At 49.1% G+C, this 25507-nt stretch overlaps 1 protein-coding gene across 1 annotated transcript; it reads right to left on the bottom strand.

Annotated features, from left to right (window-relative positions):
- Positions 1–1164: 1164 nt before the first annotated feature.
- LOC132413896 (potassium-transporting ATPase alpha chain 2) lies at positions 1165–22894 on the bottom strand. Its single transcript, XM_059996156.2, has 20 exons — positions 22778–22894; positions 21901–22014; positions 20837–20971; positions 20593–20710; positions 20064–20332; positions 18693–18891; positions 18466–18575; positions 16669–16803; positions 13197–13389; positions 11185–11360; positions 10339–10475; positions 7627–7777; positions 4465–4633; positions 4216–4370; positions 2957–3080; positions 2681–2826; positions 2130–2263; positions 1900–2001; positions 1404–1495; positions 1165–1319 (listed from the first exon to the last, which is right to left on the bottom strand). The coding sequence occupies exons 1-20, from the start codon at positions 22877–22879 to the stop codon at positions 1291–1293; spliced, it is 2790 nt and encodes a 929-aa protein (XP_059852139.2). The 5' UTR covers positions 22880–22894; the 3' UTR covers positions 1165–1290.
- Between the last annotated feature and the right edge of the window lie 2613 nt (positions 22895–25507).

The raw sequence follows: 25507 nt of genomic DNA, 5'->3' as shown, positions 1-25507 counted from the left end.
GACTCCCTTTTCCTGCTCCAGAGACACAACCTAGCGCCGTCAGCAGCAGAATGTCCTTGCCTGCGCGAATGATGGAGAAGAGGTGGAGAAGCAGCCACTGAATGGGAAAAGCTCACCAATGTCATCCCGTCAAATCAGTTTGTGCTGGGCGTGCAGCTGATGACGGAAAGGCTGTGAAAACAGCTTTCTCTCGCACGCTGCTGCTGCTGGACAGACCCTTCCACAGAAACTCTGCCTTAAAAGTGAGCGCACATCAGAGAGGGGACAAAGCAGCGATGTTGGTGAGGGAAGAGTTCAGACCTTCCGTGGACAAGTAAAATGACCAGAAGAAGTAAAAAAAAAAAAAAACTGAAATCACATCTGTCCTATGCTGTGCATTTTAGACAAACTCAAATTAATTAGAACACCACCCTCAGGCCTGGTTTTATAAAACATCTTTTACTCAAAAACGAGGCCTCTCTGGGGTGTCAATATGGGTGTGAGCACACATGTTACACATGAATAAACCTAAGTTAAAGCATGAAACATAAAATTAGCGCTGCGGAGTGCTTTGCGACTGTCTTACAAGAAATAAATATTACGTGTTAAGTCACAGTGGTCCTCCACTGAGGATGAATCCTGGTAAATGAAAACCCTTTTGGGCCAGGGGAGAACCTGGGGCTAGCCTATGCCAACGCCCCGGGGCTCCCTTTTGGAGCTGGTGGTCAGGGTGGTCAGCTCGGGAGGAGGGAGGGCATCACAGGACCACGCCTCAGAGTCAAACTGAGGTCGTCCCAGTTGCTGTGATGTAAATGTGCCATCGCTTCAGCCCTTGCAAACCTCTAGCTGAATTAGCCTTTTCTGAGCAAGGTGACTGTGAAGTAATAAATTCCCTGGGAATTCACAGGAATCTTAGGGTGGTCACTGGACTTTTAACAGAGTGTGGAATGGAGGTTTGAGCAGTCCTGTCTAGAATTAAGGGACAGCGAGACCCCAGCAGATGTCTGGATTACCCGAGATTATTTAACACGAGTGACCTTTATATACATATAAACACGCCATGCTTCCCTACACCGTTCCCTTGAAATTCACATATTTTAAAATAACGAGATAGATATATAAATTAAAATCATGTATGAACAGTTAAATCTCTGCTTTAAATTACAAAACATTAGTGAGCATCTTTCCTACAGTTCTGTCATTTCTTAAACGCGTTCTGACGATGTCCCCACGGCTGCAATCGCCCAGCTGGCGGCCGGAAGATGAAGAACATTCTGACGTGCAGCTGGGGGCTCGGGAAGTAAGGTGGTCTTAATAGTACATGTTCTTATCCCACCAGCCTATAGAGGTAGAAAACAGTAAGCTAGAAACTGAGGGGAGTCTGTTGCACTAGACAGAGACCCCCAAATCATACTACTACTTACTTCCAGGGTAGAGTCTGATGGCCAGTTTCCGCACCTCATCGTACACCCAGATCAGAACAGCGTGTGGTACAGCCACGAACCAGTACTGAGGCCTGGGAGGGGGCGGAGGGAGGGAGGTGAGACCCACGCACCCAGAGGGGGGCCCGCCCCACAAGTGGAGGAGCTTCTCGGTCACTTCCCAGCCTCACTGGAGAGAACGACGCCACTGCGTCACACAGCGTAAAACCACACTGGACCGTGACCACTAGAAACAACGCCTGCCTGGGAAGTGGTCTGCCGGACGAGGGTACAGATGGGATGGTGAGGGATGGAAAACCCACCTCGTCTTCTGAAAAAAACTAGCGGGTCAAAGGCTCGGACTGATATAAGACCGGCGCCATTTTACCTCCTTTGAAAGACTTGAGGGGAAAGAGTCTCTGGAACCCTAGTGATTATTTAGGCCGTGACAGCAGATGGGGGCTCACTCCTCCCTCCCCACTGTTGAAGGGAACCTCACCGGAGCATCGTGAAGTTCAGGGCCACGATACTCCCGAGGCCGTAGGAGAGGATTAGCGCGATGATAACCTGCGAGGCAATCCCCACCCAGATGACTTTATTTCTGTAAGACACAAAAGCAAACAGATTCTGAACTCCCAGGCTCAGCCCCACACACCCAGCACAGTCAACGCCTCGTCATCCCTGCAGCAAAGGCCCAGGCTGAACCATGAGGGTGGATGCCGGCCGTACCTGAAGAGACCCTGCTGGAAGATGGAATTCCTCCGGGTTTTCCTGATGATCAGATCTGCTATTTGCTGGACCATGATGCCAACAAAGAATGCTGTGTAGCCCGTCCATTCTAGGTACTTCCTCTGGTAGCTTGTCTGTCAACGGCCAGAGAAAGAGAAGTCCATGAGGGCCAGGATGGAAACTTCAGGGAGGCACCAGCACACTGCTGTAAGCCTCTACTCTCTCCCCCTTACCAAGACTGAGCGAGGATCACCTCCTTGTGGTTGGAAAGAAACCTTTCTTTCCTTTAACCAGCTGAGCAGGAAAAGATGCTAACTTAATGGATTTGGCCCAACTGTGGCAATGTTGGCTGGTTACTCTTACACACCTATCGCAAAGCTAATGTGAAAAGGTGCGCTCTAGGCACCTAACTCGAGAGGTGAGCTGAGCCCCGAAAGAGGCAAACCGCTGTGACCAAGGGGCCCACAAGCCCCGTTAACCGAGAAAGCTGTCACCTGCTTTGTCCCCTCACGGTCTTCCCAGGAGGACACTGCTGGAGGGCCCGCCCTTACCCATTCTTGTCCATAGCTGTCTTCCAAGTCGTTCACATAGCCCTTTTCCCACTCCACCCGGAGGTTAAGGAGAGTGCTGGGTCGAAAGCCCTCCTCTGCGTACACGGTGAAATATACAACAAAAGCTCCCAGGGCCTGCATGAGGCCTGAAAGAACAGAAGAGGTGCTGTAATGACTTCAGAATTGCCCCGACCTCATTCTCCTCTGGGTTCCTCCTCACGTCCCAACCCTGCCCCACAAGGCGAAAAGAATTCTCTGGGAGGCCCCTCCTCGCACCAATGTGCAGGTAGGAGTACACGGCAAGTGGCTTGTTCACCAGTCTGTCCTTCTTCTTGTCGCGAGGCTTCCTGTTCATAATGTCACTTTCAGCTTTCTCATAAGCCAGGGCGATGGAGGGAATCTAGAGGGAGAGAGACCCCGTGAGGCCCGGCCCTGAAACACTATGACACAAGGGGACAGCGGCTGCGTAACCAGGGACTATGGGGTTAGGCAACTGGTCTCTCCAGGGTACAGGCCTCGGGGTGCGTCATCTGTAGAGAATTTAAGAGTCAGTCGGCTTCTGATCATTGCCTTGTGCTTCCAGTTCTAAACAATGCTAGTTATAAAGCACTTTTCTCTCCTTCTGTCCTCTCCCACTTCGCCCCGCCACTGACCAGTGGTCCTCTCACAGGTCCTCCCCCGCTGGAGGGCAGAGAATCTGCATTTCTAACCAGGTCCCCGGTGATGCCTGGAAGAACCACTAGAGTGGAGAAAATGAGCAAACTTCAAGGGCCTGGAAAGTGATCTGACTGCAGGCTCTGGGGCCTCAGCTCCCCACTAAGGTAAAGATACCCCCAGCCCCCTGCAGCGTGGAGGGTGCCCTGCAGCTGTCCTATGAGATGAGGGAGGAGGCGGCAACTTGCAGGGCTATGAGTTCTGCTGCTGCCTGTCACCTGTGTAAGCCAGAGCCACGGGAATAACTGCCACGAAGCTTTCTTAAAGGGATTCGTCCGAGAAGGGGAGAGGGTTTAGGTGACGTTACTGTAGGTCAGCGTGCAGCTTTACAGAGTGTTAATCGTGGCTACTTCTTACTGTGTTTGGTGAGGGGCTTCGGGGTCACAGATCCTTTTACTTAACGAGGAGCGGCTGTGGGTTATCACTTCAGCCACTGGGCCCCCAGCAGTACAGGGACTACTTTGATGACAGCTGCATCTTCTCAAAAGAAAAGGGAGGCATGTGAGCTGAAACTGACTGATGGCATGCTTTTTCGGAATGGTGAAGAACTTATGTCTTGAAAAGTTCTTATATGGAGGGCAGTGGTTTTAATTTTCAAACATATGACAGATCTCTCTAGTCCTTTGCTCTGAAGTGTGGTTGGTGGACCAGCAAACTCGGCAGCACTTAAGAGCTTGTCAGAAATGCAGAACTTCAGGCCCCATCACGTCGAGGTTTGAGAAGCATTGATTTAGTGCATCTCTTGCTCTTGAAGGTAATGACTCTGAAGTTTCCATCACCTGGGGAACTTATCAGACGCTGTTCCCTTTAGGGCTACTTACTATGTCCGTGCCCAAGTCGATGAACAAGATAGTAATGGTGCCAATGGGCAGGGGAAGCCCAGCGATGATGTAGATCAGAAAGGGGCAGAGCTCAGCGATGTTCTTGGTCAGGGTGTACGCGATAGTCTTCTTTAGGTTGTCAAAGATCAGGCGACCTAGGCAAAGACGTTACGTTTCTCCTTACAGGACTCGCTTCTGATTTTGCAGGCGGCCCCAGCCCTCGCTAAGACCCCTTGAGACCCCACTCACCTTCCTCCACCCCTGTGACGATGGACGCGAAGTTGTCATCCAGCAAGACCATGTCGGCTGCACTTCTGGCTGCATCAGAGCCCGTTATCCCCATGGCGATCCCGATGTCTGCCTTCTTTAGAGCCGGGGAGTCGTTAACTCCGTCCCCTGTCACAGCGACGATAGCACCCTGTGGGGACACCAAGAGGAGGTGAGTGAGCAGCCTGGGCAGGGGCCACCCACTCCCTTTGTCTTGAGGCCGCGAGGTCAGCCAGAGGCAAAATGAAGGCCCGCTTTGGGTTTGGGGGGAAAGATTAAGACAGCAAATCCCAGAAGCAAGAGCAACAAGCCCCAAACAAGATGTGTGTGAATAATTAAAACCAATGTGAATCCAAACTGGAAAGGAAGAAGTGAAACTGTCACTGTTTGCAGATGACCTGAGACTAAGCAAAGAAAATCCTAGACTCCACCAGAAAACTGTTAGAACTAATAAATACAAAATTAGTAAATAGAAATCTGTTGCATTTCTATACGCTAACAACGCACTCTCAGGAGAAATGAAGAAAACAATCCCACTCACAATTGCATCAAAAAGAATAAAATACCTAGGAATAAATTTAACTGAGGAGGCAGAAGACCTGTACTCGGAAAACTATAAGACACTGAAGACGACACAGACAGATAAAAAGATACACTGTGTTCCTAGATTGGAATAATATTGTTAAAATGACCATACTACCGAAGGCAATCTACAGACTCAATGCCGTCTCTGTCAAAATATCAATGACATTTTTCACAGAAGTAGAATAAGTAATTATAAAATTTGTATGAAACCATAAAAGACCCCAAATAGGCGAAACAATCTTGAGAAAAAACACCGAAGCTGGAGGTATCACACTTCCTGATTTCAACTATACCACAAAGCTACAGTAATCAAAACAGTATGGTACTGGCACAGAAAAGAGACACATGGATCAATGGAACAGAACAGAGAGCCCAGAAACAAACCCACAATAATGTGGGCAATTAATCTACAACAAATGAGGCAAGAATATACAATGGAGGAAAGACAGCCTCTTTACTATATGATGTTGGGAAAACTGGACAGCTACATGCAGAAGAATGAAACTGGACCACTTTCTCACACCATATACAAAAATAGACTCAAAATGGATTAAAGACTTAAATGTGAATATAAGATATGAAACCGTAAAACTCCTAGAAGGATACATAGGCAGTACACCTTTGACATCAGTCTTAGCAATATTTTTTTGGATCTCTCTTCTCAGGCAGGGGAAACAAGAGCAAAAGTGAACAAGTGGGACTATATCAAACCAGAAAGCTTTTGCACAGCAAAGGCAATTATCGGCAAAACAAAAAGGCAACCTACTGAATGGGAGAAGATATTTGCAAATGATATATCCAACAAGGGGTTAATATCCAAACTATACAAAGAGCTCATACAACCTGACATTAAAAAAATAAACAATCCAATTAAAAACTGGACCTGAATAGACATTTCTCCAAAGAAGATATACAGGTGGCCAACAGGCACATGAAAAGATGCTCCATACCACTAATCATAAGGAAAATGCAAATCAAAGCCACGATGATGTACCATCTCACACCTGTGAGAATGGCTATCATCAAAATGACAACCAGGGACTTCCCTGGCGGTCCAGTGGTTAAGACTTCTCCTTCCAGTGCATGGGGTGTGGGCTCAATCCCTGGTTGGGGAAGTAAGATCCCAAGTGTCTCGTGGCCAAAAAATCAAAACATAAAACAGAAGCAATATTGTAATAAATTTAATAAAGACAAAAAAAAATACAACCAATAGCAAGTGTTGGCAAGGATATGGAAGAAAGGGAACACTTGTGCACTGTTGATGGGACTGTAAATTGGTGCAGACACTATGGAAACCAGTATGGAGGTTCCTCAGAAATTTAAAGATAGAACTACCAGTGGATCCAGCAATTCCACTTCTGGGTATTTTTCTGAAGAAAACAAAAGCACCAATTAGATAAGATACATGCACCCCAGTGATCATTGCAGTATTATTTACAATAGTCAAGATACGGAAGGAACCCAAATGCCCATGAATAGGTGAATGGATAAAGAGGATGTGGTGTGTAAATTTGTTACTCAGCCATAAGAAAAAGGAATGAAATCTTGTCAGTTGCAACAATGTGAACGGACCTAGAGGGTGTCATGCTCCACATGACATAAGTCAGAGAAAGGCAGATAGCATATGATTTTACTTATATGTGGAATCTACAAAACAAAACAAATGAACAAACGTGACAAAACAGAAACAGTCATAGATACAGAGAACAGGTGGTTGCCAGAGGGGAGGGTGGGGGTGTTGAGTGAAACAAGCATGGGGGATGAAGACACACTTTCAGTTACAGAATAAATGAGTGGCAGGGGTGAAACGTACAGCGTGGGAGACACAGTCAATATGTAATAAGGTGACGGGTGGTAATTGAATTAATTGTTGTGATCATTCTGAATTGTAAAGAAATATCAGATCATTATGTTGCACACCAGAAACCAACAGTGTTGTAGCTCAATTATACGTAAAAACAAACAAACAAACACATAAAAAAAGAGATCAGATTTGTGGTTACCAGAGGTGGGGGGTGAGGGGAGGTGGAATTGGAGGAAGGGGGTCAAAGGCACCAACTCCCAGTTACAAGGAGTGCTGGGGATGTAACACACAACATTACAGGAAAGCTGTTGAGAATTCATCCTGAGTCCCCATCACAGGAAAAAATTCTTTTTTCTTTTTCTTTAATTTTGTATCTATATGAGACAGCTGTTCATTAAACTTACTGTGATAATCATTTCATGACATATGCAAGTCAGATTGCTATGCCGCACACCTTAAACTTATACAGTGCTGTGCGTCAATTATATCTCCACGAAACTGGAGGGAAAAAACCCAGTGTGTGTGCAGGCGACAGTGGGTACGCTGTCTTATGGCTTTGCGCTTTCTGTTCTGCGTCCACTCACATCCCCCATAGCGCCAAACTTCCCTGTCACAAGGCCCCAAGGTGAGCAGAGGGTCAGCCCCGACGGGTGGAGATGTGGGGTGGTGAGGATGGGGGCCCAGCGCTCAGCGCTGCATGTCCCCGTGGGATGGTGACACACCTGGAAGGTTCCCCCCGTGCTGCGTCCACCCACCTGCCTCTGACAGCCCTCCACAATGATCAGCTTCTGCTGGGGGGACGTCCGGGCAAAGACGATCTCCGAGTGGTTGGCCAAGAGCTCGTCCAGCTGCGCCGGGCTCATGTCCTTTAGCTCCATGCCGGTCACCACAGCGGCCTTAGCGTCCCTGGAAGGGCAGCAGGAACTGGCTGAGGCTCAAGGCTGAAACACTGTTCTGGGCGGGAGGTGGGCTGAACCTCTTTGATTTTACCTGGAGCCCACAGTCCTGACACCTAGTCCTCTGGTGGGATAACCGGGTGTGTGAGTACTCGGGATACTTTGGTCTCATTTCAAGACAGTGAACCAAGGCTGACAAATAAGGCATTTCCTTGCATCACTCAACAGTAGGAAAAAGCCAATTAGCCATTTCCTTCCAGGAATGTGTGAGAGGTGGTACTTCCCGGGGCAATGCTTTACTCAACAAGTAAAAGGAGGGTAAAAAAACCTGCCTGTTTGTACGTTTTGGGTCCTAGAATCCAGCGTAGCCTAAACACATGGGTAACAATTCTTTGCCGTCATTTCCTATTTCTAGTGTCTGCTATGCCATGAGCCATGCAGGGAGAGAAGTTTATTGAGGTCTTCTTTGAGGAAAGCTTTCAACTGCTGACTATAAAAGCGAGGTTCTAGAAACTATGTGCAGATCTGACTGTGCTGTCCCCTGTGAACGCTCTCCCGAGGCTTCCGCTGTGCTTTGAGCAGACCCCGGAATCCCTACTCGGTCTGCAGGGCTGGGTGCAGCCCATGCCATCCGTCCCTTCTGACTCTTGCCAGCAGCCCACTAGGCTTCTCAGTTCTGAGCCCCCGGACTCTCCGTGCAAAGGCCTCACACGTCCTGCTACGTCGACTTCCCTTCCCTTGGTGAACACTCCAGCCTTCTAATCTCAGCTTAAACATCCTTTAGTACAAAACACTGCATGCTTTTTTCATTCTAAAAGTTCTGAGCTTTTTTTTTAGGTCTGTTCTTTCCTATCGGTGCTAAATATTGGAATTCTAGCACTTGACTCAAACTACAGGTCTTCCTATATTCTGGTAAGAAAATGTATATATATGGGGCTTCCCTGGTGGCACAGTGGTTAAGAATCCACCTGCCAGTGCAGGGGACACGGGTTCGAGCCCTGGTCCGGGAAGATCCCACATGCCGCGGAGCAACTAAGCCTGTGCGCCACAACCACTGAGCCTGCGCGCCACAACTACTGAAGCCCGCACCCCTAGAGCCCGTGCTCTGCAACAAGAGAAGCCACCGCAATGAGAAGCCCACGCACCACAACAAAGAGTAGCCCCTGCTCGCCACAACTAGAGAAAGCCCGCACTCAGTAACGAAGACCCAATGCAGCCAAAAATAAGTAAATAAAAAAGTAAATAAAAAAATTTATTAACAAAAATATATATAAATAAAAGTAAGTTAAGAAAGAAAGGGTGTTTCCTTTCTCCCCAGAGCTGCAAAAAATGTTATTCTGTGATCATGAAGCTGGAGTTGATACAGTGGACAATTGAAAATGTTCACAAAGCATCCACCCCTCTCTCCTGTGTGGTAACTTGTAGGAAAAAGTATAATCTTACTATTTAAAAAATCAAAACAGATAAACAAAAGCTCCAAACCTGTCTTCATAGATGAATGCTATTGACACAAAAGAGCGGTGGAAGACCCTTAGACTTCAGATACTGCTGCTGTGCCCAGAGGCCGTTCAACTGTTTGGTTGTCTTAACTGGTAATTCATTGCCCTGGTAGTAATTCACTACCTGACAGCTCTGTGTTCCTAAAAGGCATAAATGCTTGGGTAAACTAGAAGAGGTTCTTTGGTTTTTCCCTTTTTTCCCCACATGCATGAAAGTATAATAAAGCCAATGACACTAATTTTCAAACTAAGACTTTGGAGCCCTTGACTCATATAAATGATCAACAGTCCAGGCTCCCACTGCCAGCTCCTTTGTCCCTGTGTGTCCTTCACTGAACTTACCACATCACAATTAATTTATTTTTCTTCCCCTCTGGCTCAATGGAAAGCTCCCCAAATGTGGGGAGAGTGTCTGGTCTGTTTCTGCTATAGCTCCAGTGTCTGGCACAGTGCCTGGTAGACACTAGGCACTCAACAATTATTTGTTGAAAGAATACAGAACAAATGGACAGATGACTGGACTAAAGGATGAACATGATTTAAAGAATTAGGAGACACAAGAAAACCAGTCTTTCCTTACGAAGCTTCCATTCTATTTACTACCAAGTAAAAAGTAAAGAGAAGTATGTTTCCATAGCTACACATTATGAAGCCAATGGAATAAATACGCAAGATGCAGACTGGGAGGGCACATGGAATGCAAAGTGTTCTCAATATTCTTGATTACACAACTGCATCAATGGCTGGTAATTTCCTGTAAAGTCTTTGCTTCAGTTTCTTCATGCTAAGTTAGGCACTTAAGTTTTCAGATCTGCTTCATTGGGTTGAAATTTCATACAAGACATGCATACAGGTAACCCTCATGGCACCAGTACCATGCCTGGCACATGTCCGGTGCTCAATCCAATTTTGAGGAAGGAATGGATACATACGTTATAGAGTAAAGCAGCCTCACATAACCCTGAGAGGATGTCTGGCAGGAAAGGGGTTTGCACCCACAGCACGGCTCTTTACAGGCAACAGGGCCCCGTGGCTAAGAACCTGAGTTCTGCTGGGTGGGTTCCGAGCTCACCGCTTGTTAACCTGTGCCACAGCAACGTTGAGGCGTTTTGCAATGTCTTCCACTGTCTCACTGTTGGCGGAAATGATACCTACACTCTTGGCAATAGCTTTGGCTGTGATTGGATGATCGCCAGTAACCATGATGATCTAGAACACAAACAATGAGAAGGGCATGTAGACGGTGAGGGGCTCAGGTACCTGAGCAGGGACAACTCGGCATCGCCTGCTCCACCATGGCCCCGTACAGCACGGCTAGGGATGACTATGCTTTGCCCTAATGAGTCGTCCTTGATCTTTAGGTCAAAGAAGCAGCTGTCTTTGAAGGGCACACTGATCCCACGAGATCTACCCTTGCTCCTAAGCTTCTTACATTTCCTCCTCTGACATCCAGCCTTTCCTTCGGACATAACTTTATCTGTGAAAGGGCTGACAGGATGTCTCCTTGGGCAGCTTCGTGATGCTCCACAGCCTTGCAATTTACACGGTAATGGAATTCATATTTTGGCTTTTATATCATGAGGGAAATGGAGTATGGAAGCTGGACCTCGAGATTAAGTAATAAAACCTATTACTGTCTATCACAGTCTAGGGCAAGATGTGACCACCTCATGGCACAGGGACACAGCTTTCTGCTCGCTGCAGTTACTCTTGTGGCTTATTCCACACAGACACAATCACTTTGCTTTTATGGGACAGTTACTGAAATCTTAGTACAGTGAAAGTGGAGACTAAAAAAAGGGGAATTATGACATTTAGTTGAAGAGACCTAAATACTGACTCTCCCATGACAAATGTTCCTAGAAAGGGATCCAACATCAATGGAGGACTTGTTAATTCAGGAATGTGTAAGTCCCACCTTGATCCCTGCACTCCGGCACTTGGTGACCGCATCAGGGACCGTGGACCGAGGCGGGTCGATCATCGATAAGAGGCCCACAAAACAGAAGTTGGAAGTAGGAAAGTTCATTGTGTCTACATCAAATGAATAGGTTGCTGGAAACTCGTCTGCTGGCAGGTAGAGATGACAGAAACCTGAAATGGGTATAAATTTGGGAGTCAATGAAACCAGGATAAGAAATGACACAAGAAAGAAGGAACAACAACAAAGAAAAAAGAATGAAAGAAAGAAGGAACATTTTCATACACTCTCAGTCCTTTAGAGTTTAACCAGAACTGTTTAATTCCTTCAGTTCCATAACACATGTTGTTTTTAGGAAAGACATGTTTCATCCCAAAATAATTTACTCTGTGCCCATTAGGTTCTCTGTTATGTTCTGGAAACAGAAAGCCCAGAAGTGGACAGCCTTTACTTCCCAAGAGGTTGAAGTTTAGTGGGGGACAGACACAAAGAGATGAAGAGCCCGGAGCGTGGTGAGTACCACAGAGCAGGGCTACGCTCAGCCACCTGAGAACAGGAAAGACTTCACCGAGGAGGTCATGTGAGCTCACTCTTGAGCAAGGAGTCGGATGTTTCCTGGGGAAAGAAGGGAGGACAGGCGGTGGGAAGGCCCTTTTCGGCAGAGAAAACAAAATGTGCTCCTGCGCAAACCGGGGAAGGAACTGGGGCGTCAGGGGAAGGGCATGATGTTCAGCCTTTAATCACATGTGAGGGAAAGGTCAAACGTGAGGGTCCTAGAGCAACTCAGACGGGCAGCAATCCTGCCTTGAAAGACTACTTGGTGCTGTGGGGCGCGCCTCAAGCATTATCAACTCACTTATGTATTTTATTTGCTTTACAGACGCAAATGTCCTTTAGAAACACACATTCCACAGATTCCATCTCTACTGGCAAGAGCTTTCACAATGTTTAATGAGCCTTATCGTCAGTATGAACTTCTGCTACCTTGAACCCATCCATCACCCTGTCGTTCAGAGCTGCTGTTTCGACGGCCCCCGATTCTCCCAGCAGAACATGTCCTGTGATACCCCTTACGTTGCCACTGACAGGCTTCTGCCACGGTGGCTGTGCTTCTAAGGTTCCTTCCACCTCTAACGCCCCCTTCTCTCAGTTACTGGCAGTACGTTTTCCCTAACTGCTCAGTGGGAAGCTTCAACATTTTTTTTTTCTTTTTTTTTTTTGCGGTACGCAGGCCTCTCACTGCTGTGGCCTCTCCCGTTGCAGAGCACAGGCTCCGGACGCGCAGGCTCAGCGGCCATGGCTCACGGGCCCAGCCGCTCCGTGGCATGTGGGATCTTCCCAGACCGGGGCACGAACCCGTGTCCCCTGCATCGGCAGGCGGACTCTCAACCACTGCGCCACCAGGAAGGCCCCTCAACATTTTTTTAAACTTACTTTTCCCCTCTAATTAGCTGCTAAGTCTTACCAATTGTGCCTCCACAGTCTCTGTATGTGACCTTCACGTTCCCGTTGCCTGGGATCAAATCCCTTTTCGCCTGAGTGAGGGCAGCACCTCCTGCTGAGACCTACTCTGCTCCTGTCCTCGCCAAGAAGGGCGCCGCAAGCCGACCTCCACACGACCCTCCTAGCCCTGTGTCCCAGGACCGTGGTACCTCGTCCACCTGCAGCCTCGACAAGGCGCGTGCCACTCCATCCGTTCCCACCGCTGTGCTCTGGCCCACGAGGTTCCCTCTGCGTGAGTGCGCTCCCTACCTCCCTTCAAGTTCCCTCACTCCAAGTCCAGAATGAAATGCAACCCGTCCCACGGTAACTTCCCAGATTTCCCTGATCTGGAAGGGACCGCCCCGCACACTATCCATCACACAGTGTCTCTTGTACGTTGACCATTTCTCCTTTATGACTCAAGTGGACGCCAGAGCTACTCCGCTACATCGCAGGCCTGTCTCCTCGTGTGCCGGAGGCCGGCAGAGAGCCGCGGGCCTCACGGGCGGGATCAGGGCTCTGCTCACCCAGCACGCGCTCCCCCAGGCCGCCCAGCTCCATGTACGCCGTGTGGAAGGCCTTGGCCGTGCTCCTGTCCAGAGGCTGCTCCTGGCCGTTGACCATGATGGTGCTGCACTTCTCCAGGACCCGCTCGGGGGCCCCTTTCATCACCATGAGGAAACGCTTGTCACTGGGGTCGTCTGTCTCGTGTATGGAGAGCTGCGGGGGAAAGGGGTCGAGCATGTTCAGTGTGGCATCGGGCAATGACACCGTCTTTACTACTAAGGGCCTGAACTGGACACATCTTTAAATGAGCAACACGACAAGATTAAAAACACCCCTTTCTCTGTTGGCTACTGGTCCTTGATTTATAAAGAAGGAGTGTCCTCTGCAGGCACATTCTGTCCTTTCTACCCAAGCAATATGCAGAGAGCTAGACTCTGTCCCAGCCCAGGGGGACACCTTGAATTTGAATCAGGGTGTCTCGCAGGGGGAAACTCAGCCTGTCTCTCAAACAGAAACTGGCTGCTTTAGGGAGGCCCGATGCGCTGTCGTCCTGTGAAACCTGCTGCCTTGAACACGATCTCCTGGGGCGACCGTGGGGTCAGAGGGCTGGGAGCTGCCTTGTCTCACCTCCTGCCTTGACTGCCCTCCCTGCAGACCCGAAACGTCCTGCACTCAGTCAGGCACGTGGGCAGCGTCATTACCTGGATGTGACAGAGGACGTGAGGGCTGTGAGGACAGCCTCTCACGCTCAGGCCTCTGGGGGGACAGCTAAGTAACAAGAATCACAACTTTACCATCATTACCCTTTGACCTCACAATTCTACTTCTAGATGTACCCTAATAAGATAATCGGGAAAACTGTGGAAAAATTTATAGACAATAATAAAGTGGCTAAGTCTAGACCTTATTTTATACCAGGTACCCTTCTAAGCCCTGGAAAGAATTTTAGGAAGCTGGAGTGTTTGGGAGAGAATGAGTAAGTTACAAAGAAAAATTCTATCATTTTGGGTCTACCAGTTGATTCTAAACCAGTAGTTTATAGACTTTTGGATATCAGAGATGAGTCCAAAAAAAAAAAAAAAAACCATGGAGGGCAAACGCAAGGTTGCAGCTTTTTTCACATTGCCAAGTAGCGACATTAAAAAAACCAACTAACCGAACCAAAAACCTCCACCTACTGTCACTATCATTTTCTGAAAGGTAGGGCATTTTAACACTTAAAGTAGAAATAATAAATACTTTTATTGTGTATACTGTTCTGAGTGCCCAGAAATTAAATGGACTCATTTAATTCTCAAAACTATGGCCATGGGTACCATTATTACTGCCTTTTACAAGGGAGGAATCTGAGGTGCAGAGAGTTCAGTGACCGCTAGCAGGGGGCTGAGGTGGGACCTGAATTCTGGCCAGCAGGCCCCAGAGTCCCTGCCCTAACCATGCAGGACATAAAGGATAATCTTCTAAATTCAATTCTTTCATCTCTATATAAAATTTTATAAAATATTGTCCTAATTTTTCAATTTGCCATAAACTATGGAAAATATTTTAATGGACCAGTCTCAGTTTGGGGAACTGCTATTCTAAGACTGTCCACTTTGTTTCCTTGGGTTGAACGAGGCCCCAGAGACCCTCCAAGGTCGTGACACCCAACCACCTTGCTTAGTGCTGAGTGTTGCTCGTGTGCGGATATAAAATGGCGCTAATAGCATCCCAGAGGCTCTTTGGCCTCTGCTGAAGGACCCTCTCCTTTCTAGACCAACCCTCAACATTCCGTACACGAGGCCTCACAGAACCCGCTTTTCCTCACATCTCACACGACGAGGAAGCCTTCCCTGGAGGAGACAGAGCCCCGGGGGGACTCTGAGTCTCGTTCATGGTTGGAAGGCCATCCTGCCTAGTCCTAAGAGCATGGTCCCCTGGGTCTGCCTGAGTCCTGGCTCTGTCCCTGGCTGGCTATGTCCTGTTTCCTCCTTCTCTACTGTCTAACAGAATTGTTGTGAGAAGTGTGGAAATTAGCACATGATAACTATTGTTACAATCATTATTTTAGAATTGCTACTCATTCTATTTTCACTACATTTTTGAACAGAAATCTGATTTCCTCTACATTTTACATCATACATTGTTAGTTGTCTGTTTTGCTAACCATGATTTTTTACTGTTCAATCATCCACAAAGATGTTTGCGCCACAGTTATTTTCCAGTCCTAAATTCCTTCCAAAGAAAATGTGTGGGTGGGTGGGACTTCCCGGTGGTGCAGTGGTTAACAATCCGCCCGCCAATGCAGGGGACACGGGTTCAAGCCCTGGTCGGGGAAGACCTCACACGCTGCAGAGCAACTAAGCCCATGCACCACAACTACTGAGCCTGCGCTCCAGAGCCCGTGAGCCACAACTACTGAAGCCTGCGTGCCTAGAGCCTGAGCTCCACAACAAGAGAAGCCACTGCAATGAGAAGCCCACGCACCACAATGAAGAGTAGCCCCCGCTCGCCGCAACTGGAGAAAGCCTGTGCACAGCAACGAAGACCCAGCGCAGCCAAAAATAAATAAATTAATTTAAAAAAACAAAAGAAAATGTGTGGGTTATCACCAGAAACTTGTACACAAACATGGTTATCCTATTTACATAATTTACTGTTATGCAAAGACCAAGTCACGATGCCCCACTCTCAGCTTTGGAGTCTACAGGGAATCCCACCTGTGCCAGCACCTTGGGCTAGAAACTGTCCTTCGTCCTAACATGACTGCTGGGCACCCCTGGCATGAGGGGTGACAACTAGGCAAGGATCACCATTCTCTTCCTGAGCCACGGGGGAGAGGCGATCCCTACGTACCGCCTGGGGGGCAGAACGGGAGAGCAGTGTGGCTGGCGCTCACTGGTCTTCACAAAGGGCAAGGCTTACCAACATGGCCTGAACTGAACTGCCCAGACTCTGTGCTGTGGCAGAAAAAGCATAGACTCAGGAGTCAGAGGTGTGAAAAGTGCTTGTGCCACTTAGATGCTTGTGTGACTCTGTCACCTCAGCGCTTTCTAAGGCCTGTTTCCTCACCCTTCAGTTGGGGTTACTTGGTCCTACGTCACAGGCTTATAATGAGGATTAAATGAGACAAAGCACGTAAAGTGCCTGACGCAGACGAGGGGCAGCGCTGCTTCTCCCCATGCCCCACCCTTCTCTCGTCCTTTGGGATGTGGCCGCTGCCCCTCCTTGGCCAAAGTTACCCAGTGCGGGTGCTGTTGCGTCTGTGTGCGTGTGAGTGTGTACGTCACGCAGATAGATCACGCGTGGGAACGGCAGGACCTTCACCGTTCTTTTTCTATACTTACTTCAGGGAAACCTCTTACAGGTTTACCAGACGTCCAGGCCCTGCATCTCTGAGGACTATTTTTGAAGTCAAGTATCATTCACAATACATATTAACCAAAGGATACTTACACAGGTGGAAATGCTGTTCTAGTGATGATAAAGATTCAGTTGTGACGAAAAACTCACCTGAAATTTGTTGGTTGAGTTAAAAGGTATTTCAGCTACTTTGCGGTTTCTTTTTCTAATTTCCATCACGTTACCCAAAATGACCTCTGAGAATTTCAAAAGAGCAGTTTCTGAGGCATCTCCAACCACAGCTTTCTGCGAATCAAGAGATAAATAGTTGCAGCACATAATCTGGTTCTTCTCTGATCAATTGCGACGAACCAACACGTAACCTAAGCTTACCATCTCCTGGAGAGAGAAAACAATTACCGCACAATTGGTGACTGACTTAGGACTGTTAACTGCAGGGCGCCACCTGCTGGCATTAGGGGAGTTCAGAAAAGTGAGAGCTCTGAGAGCAGGAAGTTTTCATGAAAAAAGCAGTTATGAACTAGATCTTGAAAGACAGGTGGGGAGAGCTCCCTGGCGGTCCAGTGGTTAGGACTCCGCGCTTTCACTGCCAGGGCCCGGGTTCAATCCCTGGTCAGGGAACTAAGATCCTGCAAGCCGCAAAAAAAAAAAAAAAAAAAAAAAAAAGAGAAAGAAAGACAGGTGGGTTACCTACAGAGAGAGGAGCAGAAGAAAGCCTTCTAGAAACCAGAAAGCCGTGAAGGAAGGCACGTGGTGGGGAAACTCTATCGTGAGTGCTGAAGCACAGGTGGACACGGAGAATGTGGCAGATGTAAAGAACCCCGAAAGGCAAGCACTGAGGCCTACACTCGAGAAGCAGAAAATAGAGAAGCATGGAAAGTTTTTGAGCAAAGTCAGATGAAGTAGTCCATCTAACTAATGAAGTAAATTAGTGGCATGCAAGAAAGACAGGAAAATTAGTGGCATGCAAGAAAGACAGGGGAGGGATAAACCAGAATCATGGAGGCCAGTTAAGAGGTTGGTACAATTGTTCCGATGCAAGGTATTAGTGATAACAGAAATGTAAAGTTGGATGTTCTGAAACAAGAGTAATAGGCCTTGTTGACTCACTAGATATTTGGGAAGGAGTAAGTTAAAGATGACTTCCAAAAGGATGACAAGTAAAATGGTTGCAGCATAGAAAAATAGAAAATTTGGGATAAGATATTAACTCGGAGCAAGTGTGGGTACAGGTGGAAGGTGACAAGTATAGTATGTTGAGTGTCTAGCCTGCAAAACCTCCAAGTGGAAACACACACAGTGAGCTGGAGATGCATGGAATTTGGGTGAGAAATTAGAACTGGAGATAAGGACTTGAAAGATACAGAGAAGTGATTGGCCAAAAGGAGAATTAATGAGCTGGCTGATAAAGAAAAGCAAACAAAAAATATAAGTAAGAGTCAATGAAGGAAACAGATGGCAAACAGGAAAGCCAGGACACAGACTCAGTGACTCCTGAGAGGGAGAGGAAGGAAAGGAGGGGAGGAGAGAGAGAAGTTTCATATATTGCAATTATACAAGAGCTCCAGGCAGCCCAGAGGAATACGCTCTAAGACCCCTCCCTCTATTTCCAGCCGATTACATGTTAAACATCAGTGAATGGCATTTATGTAATAAGTAACCTTTGGTTATATCTTCTTAGCTGATAAAGAAGTTAGGAAAGTAACTTAAAGGCACATTCATTTTCTGGAAAGAGACAGAATTTTCAAAAGGCCCAAGTGAATATTCTGAGAACTTCTAGATTTCTCAAAGCTAGTTACAGCGAAAAAAGTTTTCTACAGGTCTTGTGATTAGACTTGCTCTTACAGCATAAACCTACTCAGCTGCAGAGATTAAGTCAAGCACCAAATCAGAACAAGGAAGTGACGTGGCTCTGCCTGTAACTGAGACCGTGTGCAGGGCCTTCACCTTCATGATGGGGACGCTCTCCTGTCCTGGTCTGAACTCAGCGCGGTTACACAGCGTTATGATCTTTGACAGGGAGGCCCAGGTTGCAGAGCTTTGATCAAAGACTTGATCTGGAAAGAAGAACAGGGGATGCCAAGGGTGCTGGGCTCGCACCCACGAACAGCACTATTCACCCCAAGGGCTGAGTCCGCAGTGCAGGGCCAGGCTGGACGCGCCCGAAGACTCACTCGAATGGTCTTCGCTAGTGTCCGCCACGAAGACCTGGTTGTCGAACCACAGATGGGCCACGGTCATCCTGTTCTGGGTTAGGGTCCCCGTCTTGTCTGAGCAGATGATGGAGGTGGAACCAAGGGTCTCCACTGCCTCCAGGCCCTTCACCAGGCAGTTCTTCTTGGCCATGCGTTTTGCTGTCAGTGACAGAGCCACCTAGACGGAGGAGAGAGGGAGAAGCTTGGAGAAAAACCACCCTTTTGAACTCGGGTTCAATAATGCAGAAACGGGTAGAGCTGGACTGGTGTCAGGTATGGTTGTAGATGCAGTAAAGCCGCATCGGCCCCAGGACCGAGAAAGCCCATAAAGCCCGTAAAGCCCTATGCATGGACGTGCCACAGCCCTTCCTTCTACTGAACGTGGAACACTCTGTTGTCCCTTTGCCCCTTCAGGAAAATGATCCTAAGGCGCCCACAGGTCGCAGAGCCAGGCAAGTCATGTGTAATTACAAAGGGGGCCATGGCTGTCATTCACAAGCAAGAACGCGTAAGACGGACTTCCACCGCTGCTTGCCAAAGGGCTTGTCCCAAAGGGCTGCCTTGCTGCTTTGGGGAATCAAGAAGCATTTGTTTCACTTTAAGAGCTCCATATTTAAACATTCTTCGCTCTCTCTGAACCCTGCAGATCTCAAAGGGTTCTGTTTGCCTCCAATTCTGTCAAATTACTCTCTGCTGGAGTCAGAGGAGACCTGGAATCAAAAACTTCTGTCTTTGCTCAGGATGGCGCCAGGCCACCTTCACACAGGACTGAAGATACGAGGTCCTCTTCCCTGCCTGTGGGGGGGGGGGGTCCGCACCGCAGAGAAGGGCCTTGTTCAAGGGTGAGCTAAGCAGGGAGAACCAAAGCTGAACCTGGACGTAAGCACAGGAAGGGGCTGAACTGCTCTGCAGGAACACACAGAAGCATTTGTGTGTGTCCGTGGGAGTCTGAGAGGGAAGAGAAGCGAGGTAAAAAGTGTGCTCAAGTCCCTCAGCTGTAGAAACTGCCAAAGGAGTTTGTTGGTTTGTTTTCCTTTTGAGAACAGTGGAAATGTGGGGGGAGGTATCCGGCTTCTAGAAAATCCATAAATGGTGGTTCAAGGCTGTCTTATCTAGATCTTAAGGGATTTGCAGACAGATCTCCTGAAAATGAACATATAAGTTCTCAAGGACATTGCATTCAAATATTACCAAATCACAATCCTTTTTGTCCCTCTAAGAAACAGTCTGTTCAGAATGTACCACGGTTGCCCCTGACGGAGCAGACTCAGCCGTGGTGGGCGCTCACCCAGCACAGCAGAATGGCATGTTAGCAGGGTCAGCGTACGACCACTAGTAGTGCAGACTCACAGTGACAGTGGCCAGGAGACCCTCAGGCACGTTGGCCACAATGATGCCAATGAGGAAGATGATGGAGTCCAGGACATAATACTTCATGGACACTGCGATGATGAAGAAAAGGACGCCGATGGAGATTGCCACTCCTGCCACAATGTGGACAAAGTGCTCGATCTCGATGGCAATGGGCGTCTTCGAGTTCTGGACTCCCGAAGCCAGCGAGGCGATCTGCCCAATGACGGTGCGGTCACCCGTGCTGATGACCATGCCGGTCGCTGTGCCTGCAGGTGGAGCAGACATTTTATTCTGGGGGTCCTCAGCTAGGAGGGACCACAGCCTCACGGACCTCTCTTTGGTGGCTTACGTGGCCAGTCAGCACATGACATTACTAAGGCCAAACACCAGCTCTCTAGGTTCTTCAATTCCACGTCTTCTCTTGGAGAAGCTTTGCAGCAAGTGATGGTAAAGAGAGGAAAACAAAGCCTGAAGACGGAGAAGCGCTATGAGCGGAACATGCGGTCCTGCAAGCAGCTGGACTTACCTTCCAGACAGGTTGTGGAGAAGAAGCTGATATTCTTTGTCTCCAGGGGGTTGTCATGGGTAAACTCAGAGGAGCGGGGCTGGGGCTCAGACTCCCCAGTGAGAGACGAGTTGTCTACCTAGAAGTTTTGAAACAAGTTCAGGGTCGGGCACCTTGTCCCTTCCCCAGTTATGCCGAGACCTGGAAAGACCACAGCAAGCCAGCTGGTCATGAGCACGATCCTTGGGGCGCCTGTGACGCTCACCTTACACCCCTGAGCAGACAGCAACCTGATGTCCGCGGGGATCTGGTCTCCTCCTTTAATCTCCACTATATCCCCCACCACCAGCTGGTCTGCAGGAACTGTCTTCTTCTCTGAATCTCGAACGACAAGAGCTTGCTGCGAAAGAAAATCATGACCCAGGCCTCAGATTCCCTCCTGGAATGACGATGGCAGTCCTGCACCCTCTCCAGACCTCAGGAAGGGAGGCACTAGGACCCACAGCTGTCAGAATAGCAGAAAATGAAACAAAGACTTTTACTTGGGGCCTGAAGACCCTAAGAACTATTGTTTCTTGAGAAGGAGCTCATGGAGATATTCTTTGACCCAGAAAATTCTGCCATGGGAGGGTACAGCAAAGCGACAGCCCTGAGCCTGGCGGGAAGGGAGACCATTAAGGATGAATGATCCTGCTGGGAGGTCCAGGAAGACTCCTGAAGGTTGAGCCAAAGGGTTTAACAATCTTGCTCAGGTCGGGAAAACTTTAATGGCGCGAGAGAAGGGTCTCCACTTCCTAGCACAGAAGATCCCACCCAGAGTCCCCTCTGTCCAGCAGCTCTGCAGACCAGCGAGGGTGCGGTTTTCCTGCCACGCTGACAGCAGTGCATGGTCTCCCTAGAGGACCCCTCCTGGGTTCCTGTGGGCGGAGGGATGGGGGCGCCTCCCATACTGAGAGCACATGTGGGGAGGCTGGGAAATGGGAGCAAAGAGGGTGACACTTAAAGAATCCCAGGTCGGCCTCCTTGGTTCCCGCTCGGAGCCCCCTGGACTGCTTTTGTCTAAACAGTTCACCAGCGCTGAGGAGAAACCACAGGAGATGCTGTGCAACGCCTCATGTCCCTGTCCCACTTTGCTCTCGACTAAGCGCTTTTCTCCATTTTATCTTGCTGATCATCTCAAAACCCGGAGAGGAAACAGGGGCTCCACAGAGATTAGGTCACTTTGCAGGCAGCAGGGAGGGAGCCCAGGCCTCCAAGCTCTTCCACTCCCCCAGCCTGATGCTCGCTCATCTCAAGTCTCGCAGACACCGCAGTGGGTGCCTCACCCACCTGTGGAATCATCTGGCGGAAGCTGGCCATGATGTTGGTGCTTTTCGCCTCCTGGTAATAGGCAAACGCCCCGGTTAAAATAACCACCAGGGCAAGCACGGAGCCCAGGTACACCTGGGAGAGGGGGACAGGCATCGATCAGAAAAACAAGCATCAGGAATGAGCCGGAGCCTAGGGCCAGGGTGCTCCATGGCCAGCGAGAGACGTGGCAGTAGCGTCCTGGTGTAAACTGCAGGCACACAATTTACACACTTGAAGTATATAACGAAGGGATCGTTAATAAGGTACAGTGTGCAACAGTCACCACAACCCGTCATCCCAGTAAGCCCCCTTGAGCCCACTGGCCATCACTCCCCACTCCAGCCCAGCCCTGGCCACCGACGGCTCTGCTTTCTGCATCCAGGGCGGGTCTGCTCTGAACATTTCGCATCAATGGAATCGTGCAGTATGCGGCCTTTCTCAGCTGGCTTCCTTCTCTCAGCGTCGCGTCGGCCAGTACAGTTTTGTGTTTCAGTCCTCCGTTATCAGCAGGCACAGAAGCTCTCCGCAGCAAAGGGAGAGAAGAGCTTTGAGGAGAGAAAGCCCAAAAGCACTTCACGTGGACAGGGATCCTTTTTCTCCACGTAGGAAGGAACTTTTGTGTTTCTCTCTCTCTCTTAAAAATTCATGCTCATACTGCCTCTGAGACACCAGAATGTCAGATGTAATTTCTGTTTTACACTTTGGAAAATGACTGATTTTCTCAGACTCACGTGGTGACTGATCAGTGGTGGACCCCTGACCCCAGCCCAGTGCTCTGCCCTTGCGTTACGGTGCTGACTCCTCACCGCCCCCCGCCCCGTTACCACCAAACCCAGGAGGAGCCCCAGGGCCTCACGCTGTCCAGGGAGGAGGACTTATCGTTGGAGTACTGAATCCCATATGCGATCCAGCACAGGATGGCTCCTATCCACAGGAGGATGGAGAACCCCCCCACCATCTGCTTGAGGAACTTGATAATCTTCGGGGTTTCCTTGGGGGGGGTGAGGGTGTTGGGCCCATCCCGAGCCAGGAGCTCAGCAGCCCGGGTGCTGGAGAGACCCTGAGAAAGCAGAGCCAAAAGAAACAGAAATCAGACGTTTCTCCCCCGTTGGGTTGGATGTCACGTTTCTGCAGAGGGTGGGTAGCGGTTACTACGTCCCAACTCAATCACTGCACCACCCAGGGAGCCTCGCCTGTCAGACTCCGCCATTCCCTCAGCATGCCCTTCGGCCTCTCACATGCCGTCTCGGGGAGCAGCGTGGCTGCTGAGCGCTTTCCTACACGTCTGCCTCCCCCGCCCACTGCGAACTCCTGAAACCCAGGCATCGCCTGCTCCTCACACTGCAGGTATTCTTGTTGACTTGAACAGGTGCACCCAGATCTCCTGACGTTAAGACACCAAAACTTTTGAGATTTGAGATTTGAATTCACAGAAGGAAGCCCTACTTCTGTGGTGGGAGATTTTATGAGGCACGTGGTGTGCCCTGCAGCCTTGTCCCTTTCCGGAGGAGGCCTTGATAAGACCCTAATACGTCCTGGGCACAGGGTTTAAAAGCAACCCCTGATCATGACAACGAGGAAGCATCCAAACCTTCCTGGGGTCACCACAGCTTCGCTGCGGTCACAGTCAAAGAACTGCTTGTGACCAAGCACACAGCTCAACAGAGGGCTTGGCCAGGGCTGTGGTTCAGACGGGCCAGCTCCCGAGGGGAACCAGCCCTGTCTCGCATGGTGGGCATGTGGGTGGCTGGCATTCTCAGAGTCGCAGCTTTAGGTCACTCATTCTTTTCCACAAACCCTGAGCACAGTCCTGGGATTCTCTCCCCATCACTGGTTCTCTGACGACTTACCGTAATGATGTTTGTACCGTATTTTGTTTCCAATTCCTCAGTGCTGAGTTTGTGATCATCCTGAAGGCCATGAAAAGAAAAACAGAGTGAATTAGATAATTCCAAGACTCAAACTCTAAGCCTTGACAAGTGCACGAAAGCTGGGAGTAGCGCTGAGGAAGGCAGAGGGGTCAGGGAGTGTGGGATGAAAAGAAGGAACCTTTGTCCCAGGGGCTACTGCAGCGAGAGAAGAGAACCTCGCTGCAGGACAGGTCACTGGCCAGGGGATTTTCTGGCCACCCCTGAACAGTTCAGACTTAACTTGCCATTTACCACAAAGCAGCTGTCCTTAGTTTTTCTGAGCAAAGCAATGCGTTTCACCTCAGTCTGGTCTCCAGCACATGCAAATCCTAGCACACCTGCTGTCCAGGCACCAGTGATCTGGACACTTAACTCAGACCTGAACTGTGGGATCCGTGGAGGGCGTGAGTAGTGCCAAACCATTTCGTGTCCTGACTGTTACCCCTACAGCCCTCACCGGGCAGGCGGTCTGGTGCAGAGAAGCATGCCTTTCCTTATTCCAGTACTTGAGACTCAGTTCACTGTCAGAGAAGAAGCCCCCAGATTAAACACCTGCCAAAATGAGCAACCACACTTGCTCATTTTGCCACAGAATCATTAGGCTAAAGCAGAGTCTCTCAACCTTGGCGTTACTGACATTTGGGGCCAATAACTCTGTTGTGGAGGCCTCTAGCCACCAGCGCCCTCCCTTAAGAAGTGAAAACCATAAATGTCCAGACATTGCTGAATCTTCCCTGGGGAGCAAAGCCCCCCTCTCCTCTCCCTCTGAAAGTCTCTGGGCTAAAGGACTAGAAGCCCTTTCTGTGGCAGGAAACCCAGGGCGAAGTCTTCCTCACCCCACCTAGAAAGCCCAGCATTCAGGATTCTAGAACTCTGACTGTCTGAAACAAAAATTTATACTGTGACTGGTACCAGAACCATCTCTTTTCTCAAGTATATGCAAAAAAGTTTCATGTTACAAAAGAGGTTTTTTTTTGTTTTTGCGGTACGCGGGCCTCTCACTGTTGTGGCCTCTCCCGTTGCGGAGCACAGGCTCCAGACGCGCAGGCTCAGCGGCCATGGCCCACAGGCCTAGCCGCTCCGCGGCCCAGACTGGGGCGTGAACCCGTGTCCCCTGCATCGGCAGGCGGACTCTCAACCACTGCACCACCAGGGAAGCCCACAAAAGAGGCTTGATCTGCCTTGCTCATTTGTTCATTGTACCAATATCAACTGAATGTGGCATTGCTGGGGAGTCAAAGGATTAAGACACAGTTCTGTGCACAGTACACCAAGTCCTGGGCAGAGAAAAGTTAAAGGATGATTAGAGCCATCGGTTTCATGGATGCACCTCAGACTTTGAGGGGCTGTACTGCACTGTCGTCTCCTGCTAGCCCGGCTCTGGGGATGAGAGCAGGGCAGGGTGCGGGAGTGAGCTCTGCTGGAACAGCACAGGGCAGCACCAGGTGGCTCAGGCTTGAGTCACTGTCTGCCTGCGTCTTCAGAAGCCAGGGATGCTCTAGTTCTCATCAAGGTTCTAACTTGCTGGAGGGGTCGGGTTGCAAGGGCATCCAAGTACGCAGTCACAAATTATAGGATTCTTGTGAGAAGGTTGTGAAAAAGGAGGGAAAGAAAGATGTATCTCAGCAAGGAAGCAAGGGAACACTTTGGCCAATACTATGGAAATTATTTTTCTG

This window comes from Delphinus delphis, chromosome 18, assembly GCF_949987515.2.
Source record: "Delphinus delphis chromosome 18, mDelDel1.2, whole genome shotgun sequence".
In the NCBI taxonomy this organism is placed as follows: Eukaryota; Metazoa; Chordata; class Mammalia; order Artiodactyla; family Delphinidae; genus Delphinus; species Delphinus delphis.
This window is presented reverse-complemented; position numbering and strand designations above follow the sequence as displayed.

Excerpts from the sequence above, each read along its gene's own strand:
- LOC132413896 (XM_059996156.2), bottom strand. The coding sequence starts at position 22,879 with ATGGTGGGGGGGTTCTCCATCCTCCTGTGGATAGGAGCCATCCTGTGC. Across the intron at positions 4,634-7,626 it reads TGGAGGGCTGTCAGAGGCAG|GGTGCTATCGTCGCTGTGAC; the intron begins GTGGGTGGACGC and ends GTGTCCCCACAG. Across the intron at positions 4,371-4,464 it reads CGTCACAGGGGTGGAGGAAG|GTCGCCTGATCTTTGACAAC; the intron begins GTGAGTGGGGTC and ends GTCTTTGCCTAG.